At 37.8% G+C, this 16,472-nt stretch overlaps 2 protein-coding genes across 3 annotated transcripts in view; both read right to left on the bottom strand.

Moving 5' to 3' along the window:
- The window catches only part of eml5 (EMAP like 5), a 120,087-nt gene extending 109,663 nt beyond the window's left edge, over window positions 1-10,424 (bottom strand). For both annotated transcript variants that reach the window (XM_077238367.1, XM_077238368.1), the window contains exon 1: window positions 9,926-10,424. In XM_077238367.1, coding sequence (XP_077094482.1) covers window positions 9,926-10,122 — 197 coding nt within the window. In that variant the 5' untranslated portion in view covers window positions 10,123-10,424. The remainder of the gene's footprint in view (window positions 1-9,925) is intronic.
- Window positions 10,425-11,282: 858 nt separating this feature from the next.
- The window catches only part of itpk1b (inositol-tetrakisphosphate 1-kinase b), a 54,813-nt gene continuing 49,623 nt past the window's right edge, over window positions 11,283-16,472 (bottom strand). The window contains exon 11 of the mRNA XM_077238369.1: window positions 11,283-14,107. Coding sequence (XP_077094484.1) covers window positions 13,806-14,107 — 302 coding nt within the window. The 3' untranslated portion in view covers window positions 11,283-13,805. The remainder of the gene's footprint in view (window positions 14,108-16,472) is intronic.

The raw sequence follows: 16,472 nt of genomic DNA on the forward strand, positions 1-16,472 counted from the left end.
CCAAACATAAAGTAAGTGTGGACTCACACACACAAACTTAGCAATAATAGCGCATGAATTTGTACTTTGAGATATACAAATTCTACAAATCTGCAAAAATATACATGCAGATGCAGTCATATAATTATATATGCAAGATACAGTCATACACACACACTTTATAATTCAAAAGTTTGGGGTCGGTAAGGTTTTTTTATATTTATATTGTATGCTCACTCAGGCTGCATTTATTTGATCAAAATACAGTAAAAAGAGGAATCTAGTGAAATTAATATTTACATTTAAAAGAAGTTATATATATATATATATTCTAAAATGTAATTTATTCCTTTGATGGCAAAGCTGAATTTTCAACAGTTATTACTTCAATCATCAATGTTTTCTTATTATCAATGCTTAATGTTTTTTTCAGGATTCCTTGATTAATAAAAAAGCAACATTTATTTTGAAATCGAAATTATAATTAATGTCTTTAATTTCACTTTTGATCATGTTTTATACTAATTTACTTTCGATTAGATACTTATGGATGTCACAGTTATGCACAGTCTGCACCAGTCAGTCTTAGTCTTCACTACACTACCCAGAATCCTCCTTGTCTCCAAACCTGAACTCACTCCCTCACTTATCAGCCTGTTCATTGTTATCTTCATCCGTGTCATCTGTCTTCACCTTCTTATGTTTGATTTGTGCTTGTATTTAGTTTGCTTGTGTGCAGTCTGTCTTGCTCGGTTCTCATTAGTGTTACTGCGCTTTTGTGTGTATAACCTTCTGCCCGTCAACCTGTTCGCTTGCCTGTACCTGTTTGTTGTTTTTGAATAATTAGTAAATGTTGGAATTGAAGCCTTGACTCAGCCTTCTCCTTCAACCCGCACACAACACCGTGACACTGGAAGCTTGTTTCTGCCACGAAAATATTTAATAAAAAGGTAATAGACTTTTTATCTCACAAATCTGACTTTTTTGAGTCTGATAAAGTTGAGTCAAGAGTTTAACATCACAGGTTTCCATCTCTTCCAAATTACAGTAGTTATGGCGTGAACGCAGCATAAGCTTGTTTTGGTTCAGGAGGAACTGTAAAAGGCGGCTGCTGTTTCGGTTGTGGTGCTTGATGACTGACGTCTGTCTAACTCTGCATATCATGAAACACACTGAAGTGTGATGTCTGCGCGAACAGGTCCACGGAGGTATGGAAATGCATATGTTGATAGGCAGATAGGACATCGCATCAGTCCGAATGCAATGATACCGTGATTGCCGACAATGTGATTGCCTTAAAGGACAATTCCGGCCAAAAATGAACCTAGGGTTAAAAAACACATGGGTACCGAGTCGACCGTTCTCTGGGATGCGTTTTCATGATAATCTAATGTACCCAGTTTTATCTTTAGTTTTAGTTTTACCACAGATGAGCTTATAACGATAGTATATAGGGCATAGAATAAATAAAAATCGCTAGTTAATAACACGAACAAGGCTCAAAATACTAGAGATAAAACGGGGTACATTCGATTATCATGAAAACGCATCCCAGAGAACGGTCAACTCGGTACCCATGTGTTATTTACCCCAGGTTCATTTTTGGCCGGAATTGTCCTTTAACTTAGTGATTGCTATCAGGATGTAAAGAGACTTTCAACCATCATTACAAAAAAATTTTCTGGAACAAATCACCTAGCCTGCTTTTAAGGATCAATCCTAGCTCTAAAACGTGCAAAAACAAGTGACAGAAATGCCAATATTGCACTGATTCCATCCCTACTATATGCGAGTCTCACAACTGTCTGACAGTATTTCAGTGGGCAGTGATTCCTGCCTATAGAGGAGGTTTTACTCTGTAGACCAATAGTTCAATCACGTTAGGTGGAGAGCTGCCAAGGCCGTTGACAAAAAGCTAACAAGCGGCGTGCGCCCAGAGGGGCTTATATTGAAGGTATAAAACCGCCTATATTTAATCTCGGGGGCAACTGAAGCTTCAAATTCAACACACATACACAGGGATCACAAAATAACCCAAACCCCTTGCATTGTGCGCACATGATCTGTGCTAAAACTGACAACCCAGACCACAAACACACACCGGCGCACACCAGCACACACATTCAAACAGTTACACTCAAACAGTTACACTCATTGATACTATTAGAGTAAGAGCATCAGAAGGCAGCGCAGATTAAGGATTACATTAGAAATGAGTGCATATGAGTGCACATGGCTTACAGATGGACACGGGCATGACCGAGAGAGGGGGGTGGGGGGGTGGGGGTGGCTTCTATCAGATAATATCACGTGGTTTAAACGCGACGCAATGTCCACCCCTCCCCCTCGCATGAGCAATCAGGTCAGTCAGTCACACACACACTCATACGTGAGCGCTGGCATTTCAAATGTTGCTGAAGTCACCAAATCCTCAACTCAGTAAGAAAAAACTCATTTTGTGGGATTCGGCCTCACAAATATCCCACACATAAACCTTTTAAAGGGACATGCACACAAAAATTCACTACAGAGTTATCCACTTGATAGAACATTCACTGGTCTAATCACATGAAAGAAGGACGGATGGATACAAAGCAGAAGGTGGGCAGACATTTTTCCATCTTTACAGTCATTCTCGCTCCGATGCCCGACATGTCCAGTCTCTATCTGCCCCCATCAATTTTTGAACACCTGTTGTAAACAAACGAATGTCTGAGAGCACACGGCCTCAGGAGCGTGACCAGCATACACCTGTCCGTGGGACTCGTTTATAATCAAATGCAGACAATTCTGGGCTAAAAACGTGATTTTCATGTATATCGGACGTGGTTAAGCTAAGCCATCATATCATGTGCTGTTTTAGAATCTAAGGTATAAATGTTTTAAGACATAAAATTCTATGATAATTTACTTACACTAATGTTTCAAACTCGTATGACTATCTTCTTTCTGAAGAACATCAAAGGAGATAAAGGAGAATCTCCTGGCTGCTCTTTTCCATACAACGAAAGTGAATGGACTGGAGCTGTTGAGCTCTGAAAGGACACAAAGGGCCAATAAATGCCTCAATAAATTAGTCTGTGCACATTTTTATAATTTTAAAGAGTAGCAACAGAGGTGGGTGAAATGACCAAAATCTTATTTTACAATACAAGTTATTTTTTCTTTCACAATAACATTTTAAGATACATTAGGCTGCTGTCACTTTAATGCACTGATCCAATATATTGACACACATTTGATTTATTTCCCAACTGTTTATGTTCACTGTTTAAGATATGACCTACTCTGTTTATGTGAATACTTGCCATGATAGGCACTTTTGACAAAAAAGTATATTTGACCATTCAAGTTTAATAAGGTGCAAAAGAGAACTGAATTCAATATCGCATGGTGTCACTTTCAAACCAAGCAGCTTTCTGTTGGTCAACATGGCAAATTCGACTGACTTGAACCGTTGTGAAATCTGCGTGGGGAAATCTTTTGCCCGATTGAAATGACTTGGCTTGCAAAAATTTGCTAAACAATGGTAAATGTGATGTGATCTGATACCTTAATACCTCTTCAGCATCAAGCATGTCTCGTGCTTTATTTTTTCTCATTCATACATGCAACTTTACTGCTCTAACGTATCAATAACCAGCAGTCCTGCACTTCATGGATACATTTACATCCCGCAACACACAACACAATTTACCAAAATCTCTATCGATACACTTTTTATTGTCACAATATATTTTGTCATACAACCCAGCAAGGACATTCTGCATATTAAAGCTGCAGTCCGTAATTTTTTTGGGTTAAAAATTGTCCAAAATAATTTACCTGTACATAAATGTACATAACCATCCAGTGTTCAAAACTATCTGCTTGCCTTAGCTCGATTCAAAACAGTAAGCTTGTAATAATGTTTTTAAATTTAATTTTTGATTTCCGCGGGATATTCAAGCATTTCTTTGCGTCACATCTGTACGCATAAAGAATGTGTTTCTGCTAGTAGGCTATATTGAGTGTGAGGATGTTGGAGGTGGAGATTTATAGCCTTTTCTCACAGACACTTGATATAATTAAACTTATCAATTTGATTGCGGATCCAGAAAAGTTCAAACGACAATCACCAGTGACAACTGGAGACTCACCCGTTGTAAAATGCAAAAGACTTCGGACTTCGGAGTGGCTACAGGAAAAGAAGAGACTGCAACCGGCCCATGTGAAAACAAGGATAAATATCGGAAGGGCTTTAAATGTAGTCACGCAATGCTGATGTTGCTAAGAACAAAGTATAATTTGCACAGTTTGACGTGATATGATAAGCGAACGTTAGATTTAATTAGTGCGATTTACTGCAATGCTTTTTCCCCTTAGTTAGTCAGAACAAAAGTGGATGTAACTAGTTCAGATTACATTTTCCGGTGAAAATTCTTATGTTGGTCATACTTTCAAAAAGTAGAATCTGTGATTCCGACTGACAGTATCCACACCGGCACGGTGACTGATAGCCGCACATTCTCCTTAAAACATTAATTCATCCGCGCTGTGCCGAGGCACAACCCACGTAAAGTTGATAATTCCACGAATAACTGCAATTGCAGATTTCTAACAGAGATGGCGAAAAAGAGGAAAAACTACAGACTGCAGCTTTAACTACATCGATCCATGAAAGATAGAAAATCTTAAGGGTTTGGAATGACAAGGGTGAGTAAATAACTTTTAAACTGTTCCTTTAAATGTTTAAATATGAAGATATGCCTGTTTCAGCTCAAAGTTCAATATTTTATGCATTTATGTTAGCGCTTACCTGAGTGAGTGTTGTCATGTAATGTTAGCAAAAATTGGGACAAATATCAGCAGTTTTCAGCATAGAACAGCATGAACACACAGCTTGCCTAATGGAGTTGATTTAGACCAACTCACAGTACGATAAACAGAATCACGTCTGTTAGGTATGAGAGGGTCTCTCATTCTCTCTCTCTCTCAAACACACACACACACACACACACACACAAGCTGCTGTTCAACATCTGTAGCTTAGCTCTGGGCTCCATCCTCCACCTCCCACTGAGCATTCCACTCAAGGGCAAATAACGGAGGATACAAACCAACTCCACCATCAACTACCGACCCCAACAGCAATACAAGAAATACCTGTATTTGATCTGGGATTTGAACGATGTATATTTCTACTTAGAAACATGATCTGAGGTGTTTTTGTATCTCATATCAGAATATTGGAAGACTTATTGCGTCTGGATGAAACATGAAGATTCACATTAGATTATCATTGTTATTCAAATATAGTAATCATTATAATGCAGAGTATCCCCTTGACTAGGAACAATGTTTGTTTTTTTGTCTTTATTAAAAGAGTAAAACTCAGTATAAATACTTCACGATAAATAATATCCAAATTTTAACATTTTCATTTATTTTATTTTTCCAATATTTAATATTTAATTTTTGTTTTTACAAATGTGTGTTCCGATACAAAATACAAGTAAACTCAAAGGGACTTAAAAATTGGAGAATTTGCTGAATTACTATGAAAATAATATCATAATACAAAAAATATAATTCTTTTTCTTTATGCATAATATACTTTATTTTATTTTTTTTCTTTTGTTAAAGGAATATGACCAGAATATATATTCACAGGCATCACACTATAAGAAAAGGTTTCATATTTCTAGATTGTCTTTTTCATAGTAATTCCCTTCTTCGCCTTATTTGTTTTCTTTATTAGAACAGAGTATGTGATGGCATTATAGAGTTATTGCTGCTTTTGGCAGAGGTGAAATGTTAAAACATCTTCGATGTTTTAATATCTCTCTCTCAGTCTCTGTTTATCCATTTGTCTTTAACTGAATGTATGAATAATCCTGTATTTGAATGCTTGGCATATGAATCACTTATGACTTCTATGTATTAAGATACCTGTGCTGATGACTTAATAATAGGGCACTGCTGGCATATGGACGCATCTGATATGCATGAATAGCAAATACAGCCACCCAGAAAGTCAGGCATTGGGTCACATTCTAATACTGAAGTAACCAGAGATGGATGAGTCCCTATGAGACATTTGACACACAAATGCACACCGGGGACATACCAGGAGGTATTAATGCATATACCTGGTCACATATTTTGCATTTGAACCAATTTTATAAGTCTGAGAACATTGCATTGTGATCATATTTCTTTTTAGAAAATGTATGCAGCACATGCACACACATGTGTTCAACAAACCATTCACGCATTCACACAAATGCAAGGTAGCCAAGGTCAGTTACTCTGTCACCTAATTAATAATAGAGAATTGAGGCAGATGACCGGCGGCGAAGCAGAACGCCACCCCCTCAAGCTCTCACTGAAACACCACACACGTACAACACACAAACACACACACACACAGACACACCCACACATACACTCCTGTAGGATGCCATAACCTTGATGATCATGTGACTGAATCATAATGTCTTCACCATCAGCTGAAAGCACCTTGACATGATGCGTATGAATACAGCTATAAATAACTCAGTTACTATTAAGGTTAAACGCGGATAAATCTTGGATGATCATTATTTATAATTTAAGAAAACATACATCAATATCATGACTTCAGATAGAGGTCATTTCATGACAATTAGTTGTTAAGATTATTGGATAATATTAAATAAGTTAATGAATTAAAACTAACCTACAAAGCTAAACAGGTCTTGTAAATATTCATTGCACTTTGTGTCTCTATATATATATATTTATAATTTATATTTACAGTAACAAATTATAGCTACAGATATTATAATCACAGTTAATAAATGATATTAAATAAATAGTAATTCACATGAGCAGTTGTGTACCAAACAGACAACGCAATCTCATGGCAATTTGTAACTACCAGGGATGCAAACACATGTATGGTCAAAAAAGAGAGAGGTTATCGAAGCCCTCGCCCCGCTGCAAATATCCATACTTGTGATGAATTTAATCCTTTGTAAGTTATCATTTTGCAGTATAAGATTACAGTTAACACCTTTAAATATTACATTAATGTATTATGTATTTTTCTTAAACTTAATGAGTGTATAAATCAGCAGCAAAAAGTAATTCTTGAAAAAATCTGCACAGTAATTTTTTAAAAACTAAACATGTTAATAAAAAACAAATTACTATTAGTACTCTTATAAAATTCAATCATGCAATTATACATTTCACAATTTTATATTTATATATGAATGTCAAGAATTCAGAAGTGTATATATTTATATAGCCTACACTACACTACACAAAAATAATATACAATTAAATTATACTTATTTTAAATGTATTGTGCAGGATTGGTATAAAAAATATATAGGCTTTTAATAATCTTTCAGAGCGCAAAACCATGAACGCTTCAAAACAGAGCGCACAAAGCACGTATGTGCATCGCGGGTGCAGAATGATGTGCTCAAAGCAACATGGAGTCACAGTGTGCAGCGCTGCCCTGCACAAGTGCGCATTTAAAAGTTCACGGCACAAAGCGAAGAAATGTCGAGCGCACAAATCCTAGTGTATATCTGTCCAACAGTTTATGGATTATTTGTTTCTTCACAGTTTTAAATTCCAGTTATTGTGCGTTTGATGCCGATTCATAGTCCTTGTGCTAACAGGCACGGTAGCGAGTCGTTTAAAAAAAGCAACAAACATAATATACAAATTACACAAAATAAAGTAATTTTATGCAAATCCACAGCCTTTTATCTACAGATCAAGCACTAATGTGAATATATCATATTGGAGAGAGTTTTACCGTGCAACCTGCTGTAACCGGACGAGGCGCGCGCGCGCTGTTTGAATACTGAATGGAGAATGATTGACAGCCGCAGAGGAGGGAAAACGAGTTTCTCTAAACTTTAATTTAATGATGTACATAGACTTCCGTCCCTCACATTAATCTATGGAATGGCTTCAGATGACTTTGTGAAATTATAATAAGACCCTCTCAGTCTCAGACCCAAGTCACCCAAACTGACGTGAAAAAAGCGTGAAGAGCCAAAAAGCGCACTGTTTGCATCCCTGAACTACTGTATTTTATGTTTTGGCAAATTTGTATGAATTTGTTTCTGATTTGTATATTTTTTTGGACGTTCTGCTTATGCCCCAGTGACAGCTTAAGGCCCATTCACACCAAGGACGATAACTATAACGATAACGGTAAAGATCATTCTAAATATGAACGAATAGCAGCTCACGCCACAGCTAAATAACGGCACAGAGGAACGATAATGTTGGGATCTCTTTTTGAGATGTTATCCAGCTGAGGAATGATAAAAACATTGACAGCCAATCAGAATCCATCCTGCTTTAAAGAGCTCGAGCATTTACAGTGACAGGCAACAAAACTGGAGAGTGTGCTTAGAATAAACAACGATATCGTCCGCTGGTGTGGATGCTAATATCGTTATGGCTATCTTTATAGTTATCGTTCTTGGTGTGAACAGGCCTTTAGGTGTGGGGTTAGGGGTGAACCTCCATTCCCACTTTTTAATAAAAATCTTACATTTTTCGTACAGTGTCAATTCATTCGCAATTGCCATCTTGTAAAATAGTTACGTTTTCCATGAGATCAGATCAGAAGCAGGGCAAAGTAAAGAGTGAAAGCCGACTGGAACTTCGAATGAGTGGAGTGGAGAGACAAAACTCAGTGTTCTTCAATCACTCCTCAAGATCCACTCTGGGATTTCCATTTTGCACTCCCTGCACAGTGCTGTTATAGTAAATATTATCACTCTTGGAACTGCGGGTCAATTCCATTTCAAGTATTGAGTTCACAAACTCTTCTGTAGAGGCCCTTCAGAAATGTGCATAAGGAATGCGTATGTTTGAGACAAAAATTCAACAGTATATGCAAAAGTATTGAACCTTTTCACATTTCCTGGTTTGTCAAATGCAGAAGTCGTCGTAGTTGGGTAAACTTCTATAGCGGTGAATGAGACATTACATTAAATATATATTTTTGTGTTCCAATTTGTCCAGATAGCAAAAGAAAAACTCCACAACATTGTTTTCACAACTTTCAAAAAGGTGAAAAAATAGAGAGAGATTAATAACGGCAGTCAGAACAGAGAATTAAAAATGTAGATTTTACCTTCACTCCCACAGCCGCTGTAGGCTATTAAAAACAACCTAACAGCAGCGCTAACTCGTTTTTTTGTTTTGTTTTTTGTAATTTTAAACAATACAAAGTATAACAGTATTATAAATGTACATCATTTTTTTAGACGAAAAAATACAAAAATTGCACGATTTACGACGCTGATGACCGTTAAAACAACGCGTCATCACAGTCTGTAAATAGACATTTCCGTTTAGCGTTCATTCCTTTTGAAACGAGTGAATTTCGCTCGCTAAAATGGTAAATGTTATCGTACCTTTAGAATGTAAAATAGCCAATCGTGACTAATATAAAACTTATAAACAGCCAGACCGAGAGCAACTAAATAATAGAAAACGCGGATGTCTCCAGACGCATTTTTTCAAAGTTAAACTACTTTTAACTTGCCAACAAAACAGCGAGACGCGAAGCAACGTACGCCTGTCGTATATATTTACACAGACCAACAAATAAAAAATAGCGTTCATAAATGCAAGTTCCGTAAGTTGCTCCGCTGAGGCGCTGTCCAGCACGCGAGCCTAGTGAAGGTGATCGCGTGATCGCTGAGCGTGACGGAGATCACCTTCAGGAGCCTCGCGTGTTGGACAGCGCCTCAGAGGAACAACCTCCACATACATCTCTCTACACTTACGCAATCTTGCCATTAAATATAAATATACAGCAAAGTCTTAAGCCTGACACTGGCATGAATGCATTGGCACCGTTGAGTTCACTACTTTAAGTGTGGTAGTTGGCGTGCATATTTGTATGAATTTTTCTTCAAAACATCCACGTGAATGTGCCTACCTGATTATGTCATCGTTATGTCCCAAATAAAATTTCTGCTTGTGTTCCCGTGTGTTGTACACAACTCCGACGCCGGCGACAAAGTACACGATCTCCTTGGCGGCCGTGTAGTACAGGTTGTTGCGGCACTGGTGTCCCCGGTAGCCGTAAACCCACTCGAGTCGCAGATGACAGTTCGGAGCTGTTCTGTCAGCCATGTTCGGACGTGTTTTGCTTAGAAGCGATGCTTCTTCATTCACCGACGCGACGAGCCGTCACATTCAGTCCCGTTTATCCGCTCAGTCCGCTGTCAGCGAAGCTTCGTCCGACCAAAGAGAAACCAATCGACGACATATTTCAATTCAAGTGAAGTGCACAACTTTAGGCCGTTTGCATAATGTTAGGGAAAATGATTTGTTTTGTTCTGACGCTGTAAAGTCTGGCGTGTACTACTTGTGACATGTGCGAGGCTAGAAGCTACTCTCTCTACTTCTGACCAGACGTGTGGCTTTGCTCTAGTGACATGTCAAACCTGAGTACATGGATTTTTCGCATTAGTTATCTGTGACCGGCCAATCACGAACGGCGGTTGTGATTGACAGAAAGTGTGGCCAATCACGTCGTGAGGATGAGTTGAATTAAAATGTGAGGACCAATGGCGAGCTAGAGAAGGATGGCGAAAGGGGTCTGAGCGGTGTATGGCCTGCTCATTTAGTACAAACGGCAGTTTAATAGCTTTTGTCGTGGCCTACTACACTAGTTTAACTCTATAAGGCCTGAACTCTTAATGACCTTAATGAGTTTACACAAAACGGGACTTGATATTTTCTAACCCTATAATATCGACAGACAGTCTACTTTTTAAGTTTTAGTAATTTTAGTAAACCTTGTTAAACTAAATGAAAATAAGAAACGTGTGTCTTAGCAACTAGCTAAAATACATTCAGTTTTTAATATTTTATTTCAAGTAACGAAAATGTTTTTTTTATTTTGCTTCAGGTAACAATAATAACCTATTTTTTTCCTTCTCCAGACAAATTTTTCAGTTGAACTAGGCCTACTTTTCACCGTGCCACAAAACAAGCAAAGAAAGCAAGACGCGACTCAACATCCATTACTGTATCCCATGGTAGAAAGTAATTCAAACATGTATGGAGCAACATGAAGGTGATTAAATGGTCTAAAAACTTATGCATATGGACACATCTGAATAATATGAATACCATGGTCACATTGTGACACTGAAGTAACCAGAGTTGACCCATGGTCTTGATGGGTTATGACCCTGGTCTATGAATATGGAAATAAGGGGGCCCGAAATCTTAAATGAGACCTGAAACCTTTGAAGATGGCGATAAATAATGATAGAGACAGAACATTTAGTAGGTGAGGAATTTTTCAATTTGATAGCACAATGAAGGCAAAAGTACAGAGACAAAAGGTAAAGCCGTGTTGAAGGCTGTCATTCTCTCTCATAGGATTTTCGGTTATACAAAACACAACCTTTAACTGAACAACTCAGACATATAAACATACAGTATTCCAACTCTCTTGATATAAGCAAGCAAGAGACTACACGTCCTAAAAACCCAGCTAGTTCTTGTTAAAGTCGACATGGCTCACATTCTTTAAAAATGGCATTTAAATGACAATGACCATTCAATTTGAATTCGATTACAATAGAGGAAGTTATTATAGAAAAAGATCTTAAACACAGTTTGGTACACCTATGAAAATATCACTCTTAAATGTTACAATAAAAAATGGACCCCTTCAGAACAAGAAATGCATTAACATAAGGTGCGAAGTGCCAATGGAGTGGCGCTAAATGTTCAGTTTATATAAACTGAACAGAATGGGAGCAGATGCTGACGACAGCAGTCCATTTGCCCCGCTCTTGTTTACGTGTCAAATATCTCCACACATTCATTCCTCTCACAGTGAACAAAAACACGCTGCTTTCTGTTGGTCTTCAAATGTGTAGGAGTAATCCAAGTCACTTTACGGGCACTAAGTGGACGAGATTTCTTTCATAAACATGAATACAAATAAGACAAACTTTTCTAATCTACTGTTAGCAGCAAATCATTTTCGTAATTGCGATGTCTAAGGGTTTCATTACAGTATATGCAAACAAGTGCTGCAAATCATGTTTTGCTTTATTACATTTTAATTAATGTAAAAATTGTTCAGATGGTTTTAATGACATATATTGATATTAATTAGTGCTGAACACATTTTGGAACACACCACATGGCAGTTCGCATACAGTCTGATTTAAATCAGAAACCAAATTAAACGTTTTGCTAACGACATCATGTATAAAACAAATACTTTGTATTCATTAGTGATTTTCAAACAAACTAGCCATTATTCCATTTATAACGGAGGAATATGAACAAAATTGTACAAATCTGTTAATTTTCCTTATAACCCAGGAATGGTAACAAAGAATCAAAGTGTTTAACCCTTTGTGGAAGAGATGTATCCTTACTTGCAATTTGAACATGAAAAGATACCCCCAACACACACATATATGAACATCAATCTTACACAGTTTGTTCCAATATTTCAAGGGTGTGTACTAATCTGAAGCCAAGTCTTAAATATGAATTTCAAAACTGGATCATGTACAAAACATTAGAACTTTTAAAAGGACTGTCTGCTAAAAAACATCTCACTCACTCTCTCACAAACACACACACACATACAGGGAATGTCAATATCTCCACTTGCAACCGTCCAACCAAACTTGACACTGACAAACAACAGAATTTAGAAGAATTTCTAAAAGAATAGTAGAATTTTAGCCTCTTCTGGGTCTTTCACAAAACTATATATATATATAAAAAAAAGTGAATAGTAACGTTATAACGTTATAATTAACGTTCACCCAAAAATGAAATATTTGTCATTTACTCACCCTCATGTTGTTCCAAAAAGATGTTTTAAAGAATGTTGGTAACCATTGTCATTGTAATTGTAGCGATTGACTTCCATAATAGTAAAAATTACCGACCCCAATTACCAACATTCTTTAAAATATCTTCTTTTTGGTTCAGCAGAAAAAAGAAACTCATGCATGATTGGAACAATTTAAGGGCGAGTAATTGATGATAAAAAAATTGTGGGAGAACTATCTCTTTAATTGTACTTGACACGGTTCGCCTGGAAATGCATTACTCGATTTTTGTTATGATGATATGATGTGTTGAAATGCACATGAAAAATGTCAGATGTCACAATGTTCATGGAAGGATGATGAAAGCCATCCGGAGCATTGTGGAAAGATTACGGAGTGTCACAAGATCAAACACTGTGGCACACGGTCTACAAGAGCTGCGCGCTGGGCCTTCATTCGGCTTACGGAGCAGATTTGCAGGCGCAGCACAAAGATATACACTGTGGATCATCACAATATAGGATTGCCACTAAATACAGAGCACAAAGACATTTTAGGTGTCCTGGTTGTTAGATTATTGGGTGTGTATGTGTTCAGTGTCATTAAAGACACTGATATCAGTTAGTCTTTTCCATCAGCAACAAAAGAAAACCTTGTCCAGCTTAAATATCCAACATGCCTAGTGTGTTCACTTAACCATCATCAACGGTGTTTCAAATTAAAACTGATTTAGATGCTGATCTATGTTGATTCCCCAAATGTTCACATTACAGTACTTGAGTTGTTAGACTAAAAAAATCAAATTAATTAAAAAAAAACAAACATGTGCAAAGGCATAGAAGATAGAATTCAATGCCCTTTATCAACATCATTATGATTCCCAATATAGTTTATTTTTGATTACAGATATATTTTATCAGTATAATAGTTATTGTTATTGTATATTATTCACTCTGTCTTCACAATTTGTTCAGGGAAGCATGGCGTGGGACGGGACAGTCACTGGGACGAGGCTTTAGTGGCTATCGTGGACACGCAGTGCTGTTGGAAGTTGGGGGACATGGCCGTGTTGCAGCCCAGTCTCTGACGAGGGCCTTTCAGACCCCCGTCCCCCTCCACGATCCAGGGGCTGCTGTCCGTCTCCTTACCCAGCATGCCACAGCACTCCTGGGGGGGGACTCCTAAAGCGGGCAGCTGGCCGGACGGGGGCGGGGCCGAGGGCTCATTGGAGGCGTGGTCTTGAAGGACACTGATGATGTGGTTGAGGAGGTCATTGAAGAACTCAGGAACACCCTCATATCCTGAAAAGAGTAAGAATTGTTAAAACAATAATGGATAAAGAACATATTTCATGATGATTATTTCAATTAAATGAATGCACTATATTTTAGTTTACTAATGTATTTTATTTAATAGTTTGTATTTTTAACGGGATTTTATGCTACTAAATTATATTTATGCAGCAATTGTAGAAGAAAACCATATAACATAAGATTAGTTCATAGTCAAATTGTATGACCCCGAGAAAAATTCATGATATAACTTTCAAAAAATACTTGATGTTGAAAAATATGTTTAAAGATCCCACATTGTACACCTTTCTGAAGTTTAATTTTAGGTTTTGATGTCCTTAAGAATATATATTTGCGGTATAAGTACCAAAAACCATCCCAATATATTTTTACAGCTCCTTTCTTGGGAGCTCTACTAAGAACAGGTGGATTTTGGCCTTTCTAATTAATATTCATGAGCCTCTCTTCTGATTGGTCTGTTGTTTTCTGAGTGACACACGGTCAGGCCAACCACAGGTAACTAGGGTCATTTATGCTGTAGCCTGCTGTGGCTCGGTGATGCTCACAAATAAGGTAAATAAAACGCCTGTAATGATGGACATTGCTGTCCAGGGAAATGTTATCCGGCCTTATATGTTCTAGCCGGACTCTGACTCGGAGACAAACAACCACCTCCTTACTTTCGGCGTTATTGTAAGAGTATTATAATTACCATTACATCAATAATGCACGCAGATTTACCGTCAACGCTAATTTAAACTGTCTGTAAACAAACTCAGACTTTTTTTTATCAAATTCTATTTAAATCTCTAGTTATACACAGATTTTGAAACACTTAAAGGGTAACTAAACACTAAAACAACTTTTTTTAGTTAATGATCTGTAAGAATCGAGCTTCATAAATGCTGTTCATTGATTTGAGTACATTTTTTGACATTTGGGTATAAAGTGTTTAAATTTTCAAATATATGGTTTAAAAAACGTATGAGTGCTGCCCTCTTCGGGTTAAACGGAAAGCTCCTGAAGTAGGGGTACTCTGTGAGGTAGGGTCCTGTGTGACGGCACTCTGTCACGCCCTTGGTGCGAGCTCACCCGACCCTTGGCAGCCCATGGTATAAACGCACCTGGTTCCATCAAAACTACTGTAGCGAGTCAGGAGTTGGAATTACGAGTATTGAAAACGATCAGGATAGTTTTATATTTGAAAATCAACAAACAACAAATAAAACAAGACCAATTTCAAGCCGACGTCACAGTTACGTCACGGCGCTAGCTGGAGGCAAAACAAAGGGAAAACTGCAGGCGGCCAATGCAAACCAGCACAGATTCGGCTACATAATAAGGAGCTTAAATTATTATTATTATTATTATTAAATGTCCTCTTGTTGTGTTGTTGAGTGCAAGAATCAATGAAAATTGAATATGCTGTATCTGGAATTTTTATTTCTAGAAAATATTCACATCATTAAAATTGCACCGTAATGTCACTCTTTACATTGTCGTCTTCTTGGCGCTGGCTAGGCAGAACTGCGGATCATACCACACAAGTCTTGTACATGAACATTCAGCACATAGTTATAGGCATCTAAAGATTTATATGCCCTCAGTTTCTCTTTACGCTCTGTTTCTCTATCGGATAGGTGTAGAAGTCAGGCCACTCAACCGGAGGTAGCCTAGCGTTAACGTTAAGCTTCACGTTTATTTCAAGTGAGTGAGATAAAAATTTTCAACTCAAAACAACATTTTGAAGTGCATTGCAGTGACTTTTTTTGTGCATGTTCTGCAGACAGGGTGACCATCATCAATTAAGTTTCCCTCAGGACTTTTGTAAAAGCCAAAATATGACCACACCTCAGATTTGGTCCTCTTAAAAGGCAGAAAAATCAGGTGAAGGTGGGGAAGAAAAGACTTCAAATGACCGCTCTGTTGCAAAGCGACTTGCATTACTCCAGTTGCTGGAGTCTGACAGCAGCTGTCAATTAATCCGTCACTGCGGGTCTCTCTCAGGTGCACGCCCCCCCGCTCATCCCCGTCCTCGGTTCATCCCCTCCATCTCCGCTGGGCTCTGCCCAATTTTCCAGCATTTTTCAAATATTGCCAGTGGGTGGAGTCAGGCTTTGACCAGGGGTTTAGTTATCCTTTAACTGCTCTATAATGTAACGTTAGCAGGCAGACACCGAATGCAGTAAGCTATGTAACTATTGCTTTCCTACTGATACAATAAGTTTACGTGCTAAAATTTCTTTTACAATGACTACGTTTACATGCAGCCGATTTTCGGGTTATGGTCGGGTTAAGGTCACTATTCGGGTTTCTGAAACATTAGGAATAACCCGTTTATATGCGTGAGCAGAGAGAGTTACTCCTGTTTACA

Source organism: Siphateles boraxobius, unplaced genomic scaffold (genome assembly GCF_051911475.1).
Source record: "Siphateles boraxobius isolate OS27281-9 unplaced genomic scaffold, OSU_SipBor_1 22, whole genome shotgun sequence".
Classification (NCBI taxonomy): Eukaryota; Metazoa; Chordata; class Actinopteri; order Cypriniformes; family Leuciscidae; genus Siphateles; species Siphateles boraxobius.